This window comes from Lepisma saccharinum, chromosome 2 (genome assembly GCF_977018435.1).
Source record: "Lepisma saccharinum chromosome 2, izLepSacc3.1, whole genome shotgun sequence".
NCBI lineage: Eukaryota > Metazoa > Arthropoda > Insecta > Zygentoma > Lepismatidae > Lepisma > Lepisma saccharinum.
This window is the reverse complement of record NC_139230.1, coordinates 94931544-94948961: the sequence shown is the minus strand read 5'-3', so window position 1 is coordinate 94948961 and position 17418 is coordinate 94931544. Positions and strand designations below refer to the sequence as shown.

The 17418-nt window shown below is 39.1% G+C and overlaps 1 protein-coding gene across 1 annotated transcript in view; it reads right to left on the bottom strand.

Annotated features, from left to right (window-relative positions):
- Positions 1 to 17418, bottom strand: part of LOC145984100 (ER degradation-enhancing alpha-mannosidase-like protein 1) — a 153308-nt gene that overhangs the window by 49703 nt on the left and 86187 nt on the right. Inside the window, exons 6-7 of the mRNA XM_083117516.1 lie at positions 4895 to 5015; positions 316 to 486 (exon numbers count right to left, since the gene is read on the bottom strand). Coding sequence (XP_082973642.1) covers positions 316 to 486; positions 4895 to 5015 — 292 coding nt within the window. The remainder of the gene's footprint in view (positions 1 to 315; positions 487 to 4894; positions 5016 to 17418) is intronic.

The following is a 17418-nucleotide window of genomic DNA, read 5'->3' as shown; positions in this document are numbered from 1 at the left end:
GACTGTTTTTTTTTTGTTTTTTTTTCAGAAAATCAAATTTCAAACTTTTGGCTAGAGCAATAATACAACTAGTAGATGTACCACTTGTAAAGAAGTTTGAGCTCTGAAAAATAACCTATTCCTTTGATAAGGATGTTCTGAAAACTATTGCAGGTCTCTAGGCTTTACTGTTTCAGATATACTGATGACTGCATTAAGGTCTGCAAAAGCAAAAGTCACTACTTGCATTAAGGGAAAATTGACTGCCAGTTCCAAACCAGACATGATAAAAATAAATGTTTGATTGACCCTAAAATGAAAGAGCTCTGTACACACCTGATACAGAAAATAGGTTGACTCAACAAGTTCTGGCCTAAGAGGATAGAAAGTAACATCAGGTGAAAGACGTTGCCAATTAAACCTCTCTGGAAGTACACCAAAACGTTTCCAAATTGAGTAATATAGTGCATGTGTGCAAATGGCTTCCTCTATATCTCCATACAAAACCTGCAAATAAATATAACACATGTAACAATAGTAAGTAGGAAAACTACCATCTTTCTTATTCATCATAGGTTTCATGAATAATAATTATAAATTATATATACACATTATGTTAATTTAAAATTATCTATAAGTAGGAGTAAAACAACTATATTTGGAAATAAATACTGTTACATACATACCAGGGCTGTCATTAGGAAGTACGAGGCCCTGTGCAAACTATACTTGCGAGGCCCTTATATTTTGAAAAATAAAAATGTATACACCTTCAATTTCTCATAAAATTCTACACTAAAACAAACATGGTTATTAATATTGAATAATTATTACCCAACTTTAACACAAGGATTGCCCTTGAGCCACCAACAAAATTTGGCAGCATGTTAAGGACATCAAGACAAATAACTTTCTTTAATAACTTTTTGCTACTTTAGGACCTGTTTCGGCCTTCTATCAGCCCTCGAAAAACATATTTTATCCTGTATGTATGTAGCCATGCACTACAGATTCATTGTTGCAAACATACATAAGAGCCGCTGTAGTCTAGTCGGTAGTGTGTCTGACTCGGCCACGCGAGAGACCAGGTTTCAATTCCCGGGGTGGGTGATCTAAGGTTGGAATAATTCTGGCCTTGTCCCCACATAAAGCCACTCTGGGGGCCACCCAGCCTGAAATAAATGGGCACCTGGGGCCACTCCCTGGGCACCCAGGGGGTAAAGGCAGCCGAAGCATGGTGCTGATCACATCACCTCCAAAATGGCTGAGATCAGGAATGTGTAGGGCCCTACCCCGCATCTCCTAAATGTGCCTTCATGGTGCTATATGCACGGGCAACTTTACCTTTACCAACATACTAAAGATATTAATACTCTATGGAAGTGGGATTGTGCTAGCAGAGAAGCTGGCAGAAAGACATACCTGATATCGTATCACGCCGTAGGCGCGAGTCAAACCTAGGTCCCGGGCATCATAAATAAATAAGCTAATCAGGGTATAAAAAGGGTCCCACTGAAGCATTGGAAAAGAGCTTCTTAAAAGACACTCATGTCAGCGACCTTCAGCGAAGTTGGAAAAACTCCGCTGACACTGCATTAGGCCGACGCAATATGAAAATCAGGAAATCAGCATTTTTCCTCAAAATCCCAGTTGCCAAAGATGCGATCGAGTCAACTTAATGGCAGATAGTTCGAATTTCATTTAAATAGGTCATGTGAGAAAATCTCTTACTTAGTTGTCTTCAGTTTTCAGTCAGATGAAGTAGTTACAAAATAACTCAGTTTCTAGTAGCATTCAGTGTATATTGAATCCCGTTATCGTGAGAGAGCTCCATAGTTGCCATACGCTTAGAAAAGGAGCGAATGAACGATCCAGAAGTTAAAGTTTATCGTTTAGAATATCGGTCTACTAAAGTACAGAGTTCAGAGCCCGAAGTTGCTCCCTTGTCCGTTTTATTACAGAGTAGGGCTACATCACAACGAGAATCAGCGGAGAAGAAATTGCAGCAGAACTACAGGTAAACGAACATTACCTTATGTCTTTCCTCACCCTGCCTGTTGCGTCATGTGTAGTGTTTTCAAATAGATGTCCGTGTGTTGTTATTTCACGAGGCTAGCTATTTTGCTGTTTGAGTGTCGACGTTGCTCTTCAGAGCTACCCCCTTTCTCTTACAACATTCTTCTCGCTTAGCAAGCGAGTCGCCAAAGGATGTCATAGCCTATCGACGATCCCTAAATCTAAACAACGTGGTGCTTAGACATGGTGGATTTGCTCGGCTTTTTCTTTCATACATTTCCCCTCGCGAAATGCATGACCAATTTTATTTTCTCCTCTTGGCTCCATGAGTTCGTAACCCCCCTCCTTCGTTTAGGAGATAACTCACATCCGGTTCTTTTGGACCCTTCCCACGACATTTCTTTGGTTCATACCCCCCTAACCCCCTCCGAGAATGGCTTTTCCCAGGTTTGTAAACCCCTTCATACGACCCGACAATAGAACTTAAGATGTACCCTATTCTTTCTGCCTCCTGGCTTCACCGCGCACCCGCGACCGTGGGAAACTAAATGCACCTTAGAATTTTTGATAAAGTGCATGCGGCTGTGCAGCCATTGGAAGAGCGTATGATGAGCATCCAAATATATGATGTTCGCTCCGCTTAGGAGCTAATCACTCTTAAAGCCCCCCCCCCCCCTTCAGTTAATTTTCATAATTCCCAGGATTTTATCTACTTTTGAAAGTGACATTTGATTTTGATGGCGTTTGTCCTTACAGTATGAAATAAAATTTAGCATTTCTTTTACATGAATTTGGTACGTGACCTTTGATAGTTCGTCTAAAAGCGATACAACCGTGCAGCTGCATGATGTGTTTGGGAACCGTGTCTATATAGAGAATAAATTGTTGCCTTGTAGGATTATTCTTGGCCAACCTCACCTGTTGGTTACAAGGACCTCTTGTACATGAAGTTGCTAGGGAGAGTTATGAGTTACCCAGGCTCCACTTCGTTTGGTGGTTATGTCAACTGTTTTTCTATATAGGTTGCCAGGGAGGATTAATTTGCGATGGCCCAGGCTCCACCTTGTCAAAGGATTGACACCGTTGGAAATCAACCCCAAAAAATGTAATGCTCCTTTGGTGATGCTTACGTGCAACTGTCAGACCCTTTGATACTGCATCAAATTTTGCCAAAAGCTTGGTGACCATTTAGAAAATTCAGTAGGCCTTCGGAGATGATGATGCCACGAGCATCACAAATTAAGGAGTGGTGCAATCACTTCAGCTGGAAAATGAACCACATTCTGGTAGGCCCCCAACAAGCTGAAATGAGGTGACTGACCAAGTACTGACTTTGGCTCCATTGTGTCACTGTTCAAGAACTTGTGGACAAGGTGGAGGAATTTTGAATCCAATACAGCAGCAATTGCCCAAGGACTTGTGTTCTGGATATGTTGCTCTACAAAAATCTGCCCCCCCCCAAAAAAAAAAAACATTAGGCTCACTGACTCATTTAGGTTCACTGTACATACCATAGGCTTAACTGTCAACTATGATTTGACTATAAAATATCACATAATAAAATAGGGTCCACAACAATGGGATAAATAAAGAACAGAATCGGTGAAGAAGCACTAGAAATTATTAAACATGGGGAGACAAAGTTCAAAATTGATAGACGCATGACAAGAGGAAGAATAATAATTTGTATTTTATAGCACGTTATTGATTGGTTGTCATAGTAACCAGATATAAGATGTATGTGAATGGCTTCCAGGCATTAAAGTTATGTTGTTTAATTTGAACCTACGTGTTTGTATGTCTTGTGTAAGTTTAAATAAGAAATCACACACACAACACAAGGCTTAAAAAATGATCTTTAAAAATGATGAATTAGGAGTACCCATGATTTTTTGTTGCAATTTGTGTGCATGAATGTGTGTCCATAAGAAAATATTTCTTTGTCAGATGTTATTAAATGGAATAGTTCTTTTTTTGTAAATACAAGTACTGGTACAGTCACGGACACTGCCGGCTTGTAATGAATACATTGACTTTAAATGGAATCGTTACAAGCCGGCAGTGTCCGTGACTGTACATCAAATTTCAAATTTCGTCATTCTACCGGTTTTGAAGCCAGGTTAGGAAAAATTGAAATTCATGTCAAATAGTTGGTTGGATGGTTGGTTGATAATGGTTTATTTTACTTCGTGATTTTACTTGGTGATAAGATGAAATGCATGATAGGACAACAACCACAAACAAATATGGAGACGAGACCCGTGGAGAATTATAATGGCTGCGAGTCCAAATTCTGGCACTTTTGGATAATGGCAACAATGAAAATGATGATTAGAAAAAAACTGATGAAGGAACATCACAAACAAAACCCATGTCCAGGCTGGAAATCAAACCCAGGAACTTCAGCAGCAAGATCGAGAGTCGACCACATAACATGTTCAGCCACCGAGCCAGCATCCAATAATTGTCATTAAGTTCTATGTTTTATTGTGTGTGTATGTATGTTCTGTCATACTTAGATATTTAAATTGTTTTATGAAGTTATAAGAGCACCAAACTTCAAAGATCTCTTATTAAAAATATATTTACATGAAAAAAGGCCAAATGCTCTGTTCATTGGATCAATTAAACAACAATAGTTAAATAATGAAAATACTTTTAAGGTGAACCAAACAATAGCAACATTTTAATTTACAGATAGCATATAACAAGGCAGAGATCGAGAATGTGTGAGGCTCTACCCCCACATTCCCTAAATGTGCCTTCATGGTAAGGTGCTATATGCACAAAGACCTCTAGCTTTTACCTATAACAAGGGGAAAAAATATTCCATTGTTTCATACAAGCAGAGCATATGCACACACAGTAAAACCCCGCAAGTAATTATAATGTATCTGACCTGAACTCCAGCAAAGGAGGCTTGCAAAGAATCTATCCAGGATGTTTGAATTGCTCCACTTGTCATATCAACATTTACGTACAGAGGATGATCACCAATACCATCATTACAGTGTTTCCTTCTAAAATATAAAAAGAAGTACAAATATAAATGGCAAACATGTTTAAACTAAATATGTGGTTGTAAGAATAAATTGTCAAAAATTTTATAAAGTGAAGACTAACCATAACTATGTTAATGTTGAAACATCTATGAAGAAGAATGCCTTACAAAGACAAAAGAAAAAAAAAATGTTAAAATTCAATAACAAATAAATTTTCCATAACTAAGATAAAAGTAGCCAATTTCCCATGAATATGATACAAGCTGAGGTTGTAAAGGTACTAAGGGAGGCCAAGGTGGACCACCCACCTCCTTCAAAAAATGACAAGCCCCCTCAGTTATCAAACAAATATTTTGTTCATCAATATATAAGAGCATTATTTTTAGCATATGCAATTTGTGTACCCTCATCTGTTACTCTATTGCCTTCCTCCTGTCCCCTGGTCGTCGCCTTATAATCAAGGGGTCCCGGGTTCGATTCCTGGTGGAGGCACATAGTGGTTCGGATCCCACTTTAAACTGTAGATCCAGTCCCGATTAGGCTTATTGTGCATGAAGTGGACAAACACCAAATCAATCAATCAATCCTCCCCCTCTGAAATATAAAGCCTCCTTAACATGCATTATAATGAAATATCAGAGTTATATATTGTTCACAGTGGATGGTATCTTCAGTGAAATTGAGGTTTTATAGAGCATAAATTTTGGCTTGATTTCCAATCAGCAAATCTTGCTTGATCATATAATACCTGCATTGGAGAGACATTCTTGGATTTTGGTGAAGAAAATACATGCTGTACATTGGTAGGATAGGAGGAAAGTTACAAGGCACATTCGGAAATGGCTTACAATAGTGATTTACAAATACCATGCAATTTGTGGGCACACCTGCTTGTAGAGTGATGGACTGCTACTAATATGCCTTGTGCATGCTAGATGGCAGGTGTAGCCAGAGTGTGTAGCGAGAGCACAGCGTTTATCTGTTGACAAGTGGGGAAAAAACACAGGCAAGGTGGAAGGCGACCATCACTTGCAAATATGAGTTCTGTGTTTTTGTGGAATGTTGGACTCTTCGTCAACATGATAAAACTAGAATTGTTCACAAATACAATTTTTGCAGTTTTTAAGTGCAGTAACCTTACAAGACAGAATCAGAAGTGAAGAAATCCAAAATAAATGGAAGATCAAAGACATATATTAGTAAAGTGGAATCAACCTGTTCCGAGGGTGGCAGATAGCCATTTTTATTAAATTATGAGCCAAAAGAAAAAAATAAATTTAGGAAGACCATACAGTCTATGGAATGATCAATTTTTGTAGTCACAGAACTGTCTTCAGTTACCCAAACCTGCAAGAAGAGGGCATTAAAACTGCAGAAAATCATAGATGTTTTAACTGTGGTATGTGGTTAGGACACTTCTACACAGAAGACTATGTACAACTGGGTCAAAGGGTACAGAAACTGCACAGAGGCATAGAAACTGCACACAAGAATGAGAGTACAGGTCATCCATCAACATCGCTAACTCCCAGGAACACTTGAGATCGTGTCTGAATTGATTATGGCTATGAATCCTTTCATGAATTGGAGTATGAGACAGGCCTCAGGCATGTAACCCTGCACACCATTATTCATGATGATTTGAACATGAAAAAGGTGTGTGCACATTGGGTTCCATGGGCCTTGATGCAGGCAAAGGAGGACACAAGGGTGGAAGGCTGTCATCGGCTACTGAAAATGTATAATGAAGATCCAGATTTCTGCAGGCAAGCAGATGATCACTGCGTTTTTGGGACACTTCAGGCATGCTGCTAATGGACTGGCTTCCACAAGGAATGACCATCAACAAACAACAAGGTAAACTGCGAGACCTTACATGGCTGATACACAGGATTCAGCAACATCACTGTTTGCAAGGAGTTCTGCTCCAACATGACAATGTGCGGCCTCACACCAGCAACATTACAACCACAAAGTGGTTCACTGGGGTTCAATGTTGTGCCGCATCTGCTATATTCACCGGACCTTGCTCCAGCTGATTATGCTTTATTCAAGAACTTGAAGGACTCACTGTGAGGTCAAAAAATTCACAAACAATGAGGAACTGCAGGCAGCTGTTGTCCATGAGTGGTGGCATGGTATGCTCAAAGAATTGTTCTGCAACATCATTATGAAGTTATCAGGAAGATTGTCCCAATAGTGACGTTGATGGGGAGTATACTAAGAGAACCCTATGTATTGAACCATGTTGCACAATAAATAAAATACAAAAATACTATCGTAAATCATTTCCAATTACCCCTCATACATTACAACATAGGTAAGTGAATGGGTCGCTTTCATTGCTTACATTCATAGGTTTCTCACTAATCACAACATATGTGCTCAATTTCAATGGATGAGGCTTCATAATGCAGAAAACACTGTGTAAATATCTCTTAACAGTTTTCATGTTACAGGTGATCAAAGTTTGGGTTGCACAATTTCTGAAACATGCTGTATAATGCAAGGTGTTGTTTTAAGCTGCTGTTCTCAAAAAACATTCAATATCGGGTAAATACACTCGATTCATTTATAAGAATTTACCAACATTTGTCCAATAATAATAATAGTTGAAACACAAGATGATTGGCACAGTTTTTTGTTTTGAATTATGATGAACAAGTCTAGCAATACGACAAAAATATTTATAAATAAATCTATATTGTCTAATCGCAATGTTAAGCACAAATTAAATTTAGTGAGTTTATGATGAAATATAGTACACGAAAAAAGAAATATGTACTGTTATAATGTAATTCATTATATCCATGCACTCCCATGAATACATTTATTATGATTTTGCTAGCTTGTTTGAATGATTAAAAATGCGATATTTTTCCAATTTGCAGGAGATGAATTTTCAAATGTTTCGACAGGTTCTATGCTTTTGTAATTCATGTTATGTATCTATCTGAGCCAGAGTAATATAAAAATTCAACTCGTATAAAATATTGAAAGTTGTATTTGAGCAAGAGAAGAAATTATAATATTATTATTTCTGTTTTGCATTAAAAATCTGGAAAGTACAAGTGTAGTTTCCCAATGTGGAAATAGTTTGCACTTTCTTCCCGAGAGTGCAATATATGTCTAACAAAATGCTCATACGTGTATTTGTATATGAAAATATTCTTAATTCAAATTGTGATAGTGATACGGTCCAGGTATTATGATATTGATACAAGGTATGGTCTTCACAGCCAGAAGAAGACAAATAATAAGCAGATGTATTCTATGTAATTCTTGCTATATCGTTGTTCAATGTATTTTGAATGTTTCGGACATAACGTCCAGTTTCTATTAAATATGTTAATTGTTCACCGTCTGGTTTTTATCTTGTGCTATTTAGTACTAATCTACATTACCATGTTCTTCACTCCGAACTTATCAATTTGGCGCTGCGGAATCAGTTACTCAATTCGTAGTGAGAATCAAACAACAAGCAGCCAAATGTACGTATGAGCAGTATTTAGATGAGGCACTTGTTGAACAATTCCTTGTTGGTGTACGGTCAGACAGTACTCGAAAAAGATAATTATCTGAAAGTGATCTTTCCTTTGCTAGATGTCAAGAGATTGCATTGCATTGTGAGTTATTAGAGCGAGAAGTTAAATTATTCTCAAATAAGTACAATACAGATTCTGTGACTTTTGCCACCAACTCAAGAAATTTGACGTGGATGAATCCAGATCGTCAAACAGGCCCTTCAACGAGTTCACGCTTGGGTGAAACGAGGCAGAACAGCTACAATCAACCTCAGAACTCAACTGCTACCAAGCAAAATCCTCACTCCCAGTGCGGCAACTGCACAAAGAATCACCCACAAGGTCTATGTCCAGCAAGAAACGCAATCTGTAGCTACTGCAAACAACAAGGCCATTGGAATATACGATGCAGAAAGAAGCAGAAAAATAGAGCCGTGAATAGAACGTCCAATTCAACCTCATGGAGCACAACATCCGATGAGTTGTCTACGTTCAGCATCAACCATTTCAACACTGATGCACTAAGTCATCATTCCACACTGGTTACTTCTACTCAACACATTTTGGAGCAGCAATTCAGTTCGGATAGCTTCATAATAAATCTTCAAATCAATAAGTGTATTGTTAAATGTGAAGTAGATACTGGGTCTGCTGTTACTCTTTTCAATGAAAAGTATTTTGATCAGTTGTTTCCACACTATGTTAAATGTAATTCTAGCCTACGATTACGAGGTGTAAACGAAGGATATGTACATGTTACAGCACAAACATCCGTCAAACTATACTTAGACAATAGGGATTATACTTTACCTGTCTTTCTCTGCCAGGAGAAACTTTTATATCCATTGATCGGTTGTACATGATTGGACATTATTCAACCAACTTGGAGGCGATTATTAGTTACAGCCAGTGTTCTTTCAACTAACACAGTACAAGGTACTATTACTAACGCTGGTGCCGACGACCTAAGGCAAGAAATTTCTTCCAGGTACGAGAAAATCTTTGATGGTGATTTGACCAAGCCCATTGCACCTTATTTGGTCGATATACCACTGAGATCCAACTCCGCACCGGTATTTCGTAGACATTACGAAGTTCCTTACGGTATTCGCGACCGTGTTCAGGACTCCATCCGAAATCTAGTGAAAGTAGGGTTATGGGAACCGGTCGAATATTCTGATTAGGTCTCACCCCTTGTCGTTGTTACCAAGAAAGATGGCTCACTTCGTCTCTGCACTGACTTCTCAGGTACAGTGAATAAAATGACTGAAAACATCAAGTTTCCCATTGCTAGAGTCAAGGATATTTTCTCTAAGTTGGCCAGGTGTAAATACTTTATGGTAATTGACCTTCAAATGGCTTATGGACAGTTGGAACTTTCTGAAGCTGCCAAATGCATCACTGTCGTCAATACACCTTGGGGATCATATAAACCTCACAGACTACCTTTTGGCATAAACATAAGTGGAGATCTGTTTCAAATGGTCCTAGCGAAGATCCTAGGTGACATTCCCGGAGTTTCCTTCTACTTTGATGACGTCATCATCGGAGGTGAAACATTACAAGAGTGCTTCTCACGTACGTGTGATGTCCTGAGTGGTCTGGCTGAACACAATGTGAAAGAGAGTGCCAGCAAAAGCCAATTCCTAACCTATCTATCGATTACCTAGGATACAAGATTGACGTCACTGGTATACGGCCATCAGACAAGAACTTGGAGGCCGTCCTAAATTCTCCACCACCTCAAGACAATCACAATTACGTTTCTTCATCGGGATGATCAACTTTCATCGAAAGTTTGTACCTAACTTAGTTCTGAAACTTCACTTTTTGCTTTCTTTACTCAAGAAAAACGTCTCTTGGAACTGGGACGATAACTATCAACACGAGTTCGACAGCATCATGGCGGAACTTCGACAGGTAAATCCTATTGTGCCTTTTGACCCAACCAAGCCAGTTGTACTTATCACTGATGGCTCACCTTTCGGCTGTGGCGCGCAATTGTGTCATCGAGTTGATAGCGGTCTACAGACCATCGCCTGTTCTTCTACCACCTTCAGTGAGACGGAGCGAAGATACTCCCAGGTAGAGAGAGAGAAGCTTTAGCCATAGTTCACGGTATCAAGCGATTTCACAAATTTTTACTCGGATCCAAGTTCGAGATTGTTACAGACGCACGTGCTGTAAAGTTTATATTTTCTCCAGATCGAGCCATTTCAAAACATTCATCCAATAGATTGATGAGATGGGCTCTACTTTTATCTTCATACCGATATAATATAATTCATTCCAGCAAGGTAGAAGTAGCTGACATGCTAAGCAGGTTGCCTACGCAAACACGTGACACAATACCAGCTGGAGAAGAAGAACTTCATGCATATTTCGGGTCCATTGAAGATGCTGTAGCTCCTCTTTCTCGAGACTCAATACAGAACGCCACTTCAGAAGACCCACTGCTCTCATTAGTTGTGTCCTGTGTAGTAAATGGTTGGCCAGATCAACTTGACATGTCTACCAAACCGAAGAAGCTCGCACCTTTCTTCGAAAGAAGAGCTCACCTTACGTACGAGCAGGGAACACTCATGTGGTCGGGTAGACTTATCATTCCCACAGTTAAACGGAATGAAGTTCTTAGAGCTTTACACGATGGACACATAGGTTCAACTCGCATGAAAGAGTTGTGTCCATCCAGATTTTGTTGGCCAGGCATATCAGCAGAGATTATGGATTTTGTAGCGAGCTGCAATACATGCCGATCTAATGCTCCTAAGGTCCGCAACGGACCCGATTCTTCATGGTCTCTCGCTTCGTACGTGAACGAGAGATGGCATATAGACCACTTTTTCTTTGCAGGGCGTAAGTTCCTACTGATAGTAGACGCCTTCAGCAAGTGGACAGAAGTGTGGCTTGTACACACATTGGACACAAAGGAAACGATCCGCTGGCTTATGCAATCTTGTGCCACGCTAGGGATACCAAATACTATCGTATCTGACAACGGCCCAACGTTCACTTCTCTCGAATTTCGTAACTTCTGCTTTAAGAATGGCATCAAACATGTTACTTCACCACCTTATCACAGCCCTAGCAATGGCTTAGCCGAACGATACGTTCGTACTGTCAAAACCGCTCTTGTCAAGCTTATAACTGACAAACCCAATCTGAGCACGCTTGAACTTGATATGGAGATCGCCAACCTTCTTTTCATCCTTCGGAACACGCGACTGGGTGGAAAAGGAAGCCTACCAGCACTTTCGGTCTTGAAACACCAATCCAGATTTTGGTGGGAACCAAACAATCTGCCTCTGTCGAGTGAATCTCCGTTCAAGCCGAGGAAGTCAGAAAAGTTTCGGAACGACTCTTCGTCGAAATATGGTACCTTCGCCATCAACTCAGCAGTTTGGGTTCAATCGCCTAAACACAGTACTCTGAATTACATCCCAGGAGTTGTTATTCGTCGTATTGGGGATAGCATCCTCTACGAAATCATGCTAGAAGATGGAATCAAACAAGTGGTACATCCCAGGTGGTTGAAGAGACATGTTTCACGTGACACTGCAGATGACGACGACTTCAACATTACAATACCAAATAGAAATTCAGCCAACCCCGGTGGAACAGTAACAAAACCTACCCCAGGCAGAGCCGGATACCCAAGACCAGGTCCTAGCACACCTCACTCGTCTCCGAGAAGGTATACCAGGATTCGCCGCCCGCCAGATCGATACGGTCATCAGCATACCTGATTTTTTTAATGGGCCACCTGGAGGGATGATACGGTCCAGGTATTATGATATGGCTACAAGGTATGGTCTTCACGGCCAGAAGAAGACAAATAATAAGCAGATGTATTCTGTGTAATTCTTGCTATATCGTTGTTCAATGTATTTTGAATGTTTCGGACATAACGTCCAGTTTCTATTAAAGATGTTAATTGTTCACCGTCTGGTTTTTATCTCGTGCTATTTAGTACTAATCTACATTACCATGTCCTTCACTCCGAACTTATCAGATAGTATTTCATCTCGTACATGGTGGAGTGTGTCAAATGTAGGTATATATTTTTTTCCAATCAAGTGTGAAATTTTATGTGCATAATGAGATGGGGGAACAACTGTGGAGTGGATTTGGTATTAAAAGAGAATGCTTGAAGTGCTAAATTATAATGGGTTATATAACTATAATTATAGTTACTTTCAGGGTTGGGAGATGAACATACCATACTAACAAATATGGATATGGATAGTATACAAATGCAAATGAAGTATAGGATATGGGTTGCTTCGTATGACTAGCTCATTTTGATCGTGAAAAGTTTAAAAATGTTTTTTGGTTCATATTTTGGGAAATGAGATGTGGTAGTAAATAATTACAGAGAGACTTATCTGAGATGCAGGCAGATAGGTAACCACAGGGGAACTTGGTGGCCAATCAAGGAATAACAAACAACAGAAAAACCACCAAGCAACAATGCACTGAAATGAATAGAACAAACTGAAAAGAACTTCGTAGAGACTGTGAGTACTAAGTCTCTCTGTGAGTAAAACAGTGTCGAGAGAATGGTTTGACCATCAGGAAAACCACCATGAAAGAGAGTGTGTTCAGGTGAACACAACATGGGCACGTTGGTTAACATTTGCCCACAAAAGGCACCGTAAGAGGACACTAGTGAAAGTATCGCCTGTTGTGCTCCGCGAGATTCGGCAAATGGCATGCCAGGAAAATCCAACCCAACATGAGATAGCCAAGAGGGTTTATATGGCTCCTTCCACTATGAACATGACCATGCATAACAGTCTCGGGCTGCAGTGCATTTGTAATTCCTGTGTACACCACCTCTTTCAATGCCACATTGCCGAATGTAGGATCAACTGCAGAAAACTCTATGCCAGACACCTGGCGGGGTCCAAACGGAGGACTGTGGTCACAACGGACAAAGTGTATATTTGCCTCACTGGCAATGGTCACATTTGGTCAATACATACTGAAACTCCGATGGCAAAGGGTGCAGCTAGGGCTGTGCGATATTTCGATATATCAATATCGAGTCAATATCTTTAAAATATCGAAGTTTCGATATCGTTAAAATAAATATAGACGTTGATATATCGATATCAATAATATCGATGTTGATATTCATTGTCAATATCAATATTTGATATCAATGTCGATATTTGATATCGATATGTCGATATATTATATATTGATATGTTGATATTCAATATGTCGGTATCGCCATTCTTAAATTTGTCGGTAATAAAATACATGCTGGTTTGCACATTCATTCTGTTGCACTTGAAGGTACTTAGCAACAGCAATCAGTACAACACAAACAAAACAAGGGCCTTCTCCTCAATGGTGCAGTGGTAAGATCGTTGCCTTGTAATCAAGGGATTCCAGGTTCGATTCCCAGTGGAGGCACATGGCACAGTGTTTTGGATCCCACTTTAAACTGTAGGTCCAGTCCCGATTAGCCTTTATGTGCATAAAGTGGCCTTAAAACAACAATTCAATTGAATTCAACAAATAAAAAAGTACAAGATTTACATTCGCCCCTACTCGATTTCTTCATCACCTGATGATTTTGTAGGTCCGAACTTCTCCATACTCACATTCACTAGGGAGTAGAAGCATGATCGAAACTATAGCCTTTTCCTTTGTCGATCTTTGATAAGAAAAAAGAACGTTTGATACATGGCAGTGTGGAACACTCTTCAGAAATCTGTACGAAAGCCACTTATTGGTGGTGTATCGCTATGTATTTCAGTTTGAAAGATATTACTTTATCTGAGCACTGATGGGGCACTGATGACCCCAACAGTTTCTTGATGAAATCTCTCATCAATACCACAAACATCCCGAGTCTAAAAGAGGATAATAACAAGAAATTCTCATCTCCTCTTCCTGTGTTTCGTACAAATACTGCAAGCTGACTGATTCATCAATAGTCTTTGCAATTTTGTGCCTCTTTACTGGAGGAATTGAAATCTATTTTCAGGTCGCAAGTTACATGAGTCCACAAGTACAAGATTCAAACAAAGAGCATAGCAGACGTACATTATTGAACTGTTCTTTTCTTTGCACTTCATTTGCACCCCAGATAGTGTCCCAGACGTTGTTGAGGCTCCATCGAAGCAAACTGAAAGAACATTTTGCCAATCAGCACCAAACTCTGACACTACTAGTGCTAACGTATTAAAAATTGTCTGTGCATCTACAGAAGATAACTTACGAAGAGCCACTAAATGCTCAACAGGTAACTGTTTAATGACATCAAAAAATCGAAAAACTATAGACATCTGTTCATGATGACCACAATCACTCATTTCATCAGCGATAATGCACACGTTTGTACCAAGTAACGACATTTTTAACTTCCTTACAAGAACATTTTTCAAACTGCGGATTAGATCATTCTGAATTTCTGGACTTAAGTGCAATTTCTTGGCCCGTTCACTAAGTGTTCTTATTTATCACTAAGGGGTCATATTTGGAAATTAAATCGACTACATCTAGAAATAACCCCCTGTCATATGCTTCTTTATTCTCAGTATGACCTCTCAATGGGCAGCCTCCTTTTGTAAGACAAAGAATTATGGTTATTAGCCTCTCCATAATTTGTCGATTTTGCAGTCTTGTTTGTTCTTGCTTTGAAAGAAAAGCCTTCTTACACTCATCTAATTGGATGTCAATTGGTATATTTTTATTGTAGTTTAACCAGCAACTTAGGCTTTGCTGGTGTCCTTTAGATTTTCATGACTTCGAAAACATTTGTTTGCTCTATGCCAGTTTTTAAAACCTCATGTAATGAATGCTTCATCAAGGTGCCCTCTCACTGATGCATTGTTTGAAGCAAAAACTCTGCAGTAAAAACAAAATGCAGAGTCGACAGCTATACTATATTCCAACCATTTGTAACTGTGAAACCAGCTAGATTGAAAAGCTCTTTCTTTCCCACCTATTCTACTTCTAGGGAAAACCACCAGGTTTGGTTGGTATGGTCCTAATTTCACACTTACATCACATTCTGTTCTGTTATGTGGTATTGCATTCACAGGGTCACAAGGATCTACTGATATGTCAATAGACTTACCTGGTGTTTGTTCAGTGTCATGAGCATCGATACAGGGTGGTTTGTTATTTACAAGTTCACCGATACCACTAAAATGACAAAACGAACCATCTTCTTTTAGAGCATAAACTCACTATTTAAAAAAAGTATGATAAGTTTACACAAACGAAATATCACGTCCACAAGCGGCAATGTTCATTAAACAATGGCTCCGAGAGACGAATTTGCAACAGAATCCGAAAGAGCAAGTACAACGACAATTACAATGAAGTAAACTAGTCGGTTCAGGAAAGAGATTTAAATACCAGCCACCAGTGACATTGATAAATAAATTTCCAATAGTTGCATTGTCAAAATGTTTACTGATAAGCTTTCTGCCCCACAGAAAGCCTACAATAATTAGTTGATTGTGAGAATAGAGGGGAAGGCGATTTTTGGCAGCAAATATGTTACTGTGACATTGTTGTTATTGTTATACATATTGTTTCCCTGCATTATATCAGTTTTTAATTTCGAGCGTTCAGTAAAGAATAGAACCTGTTTCCACATTTTCACAAATATAGGTAAGTTTTAGACCAATATTAAGGAAGGGGGTGGGATTCGGGGATAAACTCAGCGAGTTCAATATTTCGAATAATCTCTACTTTTAATAATTTTGTCTCTTATTGAAATATCTGTCTTTCATTCTCTTTGATAAAGCAGCCCATTAGGGTGTGCCTAGGCACACCCGGCACACACCGTAGCTACGCCTATGGTACTAGGGTGACCATACGTCCCATTTTGACCAGGACAGTCCAGTTTCAGAGGTGTGTCTCGGTCATCCCGTCGATATTATTAAAAGCCACTATTTGTCCCGTTTTATAAAAGTCTAGGAGTTAGCTTGAAAACCTACTCTAAATTTGACGCACATTTTATGCTAAAGAAAATGTTGATGAAATTTTTAAACTTTCAATGTTTTGCTTTCAATGTTAATCAAGGCAATCTCTCATCATTTACCTCCTAAATTCTATTCCTGCGGCGAGCGATGCTTGTCATCATAAACAACATTGTGCTTGACTTGATATATACCATATGTAAGGAGTCCAACTTTTATTTTCGCTTCCACCAAAGAACAACTCAATTCTCTGATTCTCCTAGATAACCCTACAATTAAAACTTCAAATTGAAAGATTTAGATGAGTCAGTATTGTCGTGATTGTCTATATCGGTATTTTTGGCATTGTCCATGTCTGTATTTTTGGCATCATCCATGTCTGTATTTTATCGGTATTGTCGATGTCTGTATTTTATCGGTATCATCGATGTCTGTATTTTATCGGTATCGTCGATGTCTGTATTTTATCGGTATCGTCGATGTCTGTATTTTATCGGTATCATCGATGTCTGTATTTTATCGGTATCATTCATGTCTGTATTTTAACGGTATCGTCGATGTCTGTATTTTAACGGTATCGTCGATGTCTGTATTTTATCGGTATCATCAATATCGATATTCAATTCATATCGCACAGCCCTAGGTGGAGCAACTTCATTCATTACTGCCGGGACACTTTTCCAAGGGGCTTCATGGTGGTCACCGGATTTGGTTATATGGGGAAGTTGCCAATATGTAAGATGGACAGAAATGTAAAGGTGAATGCTGCCTACTTTCAGGTATCCATTATGATATCCTCATTTGTACAGAGAGGTGAGAGTTAATTGGACAAGTAGTCCAGGCAATTTACACTTTGACCTAGGCAAAATACCTTCAGAAGGTTTTTTAAGAGTTTCTAACTTAGAAATCATTGCTGAATAACATATCCAAAATTAGACAAAATCGGACCAT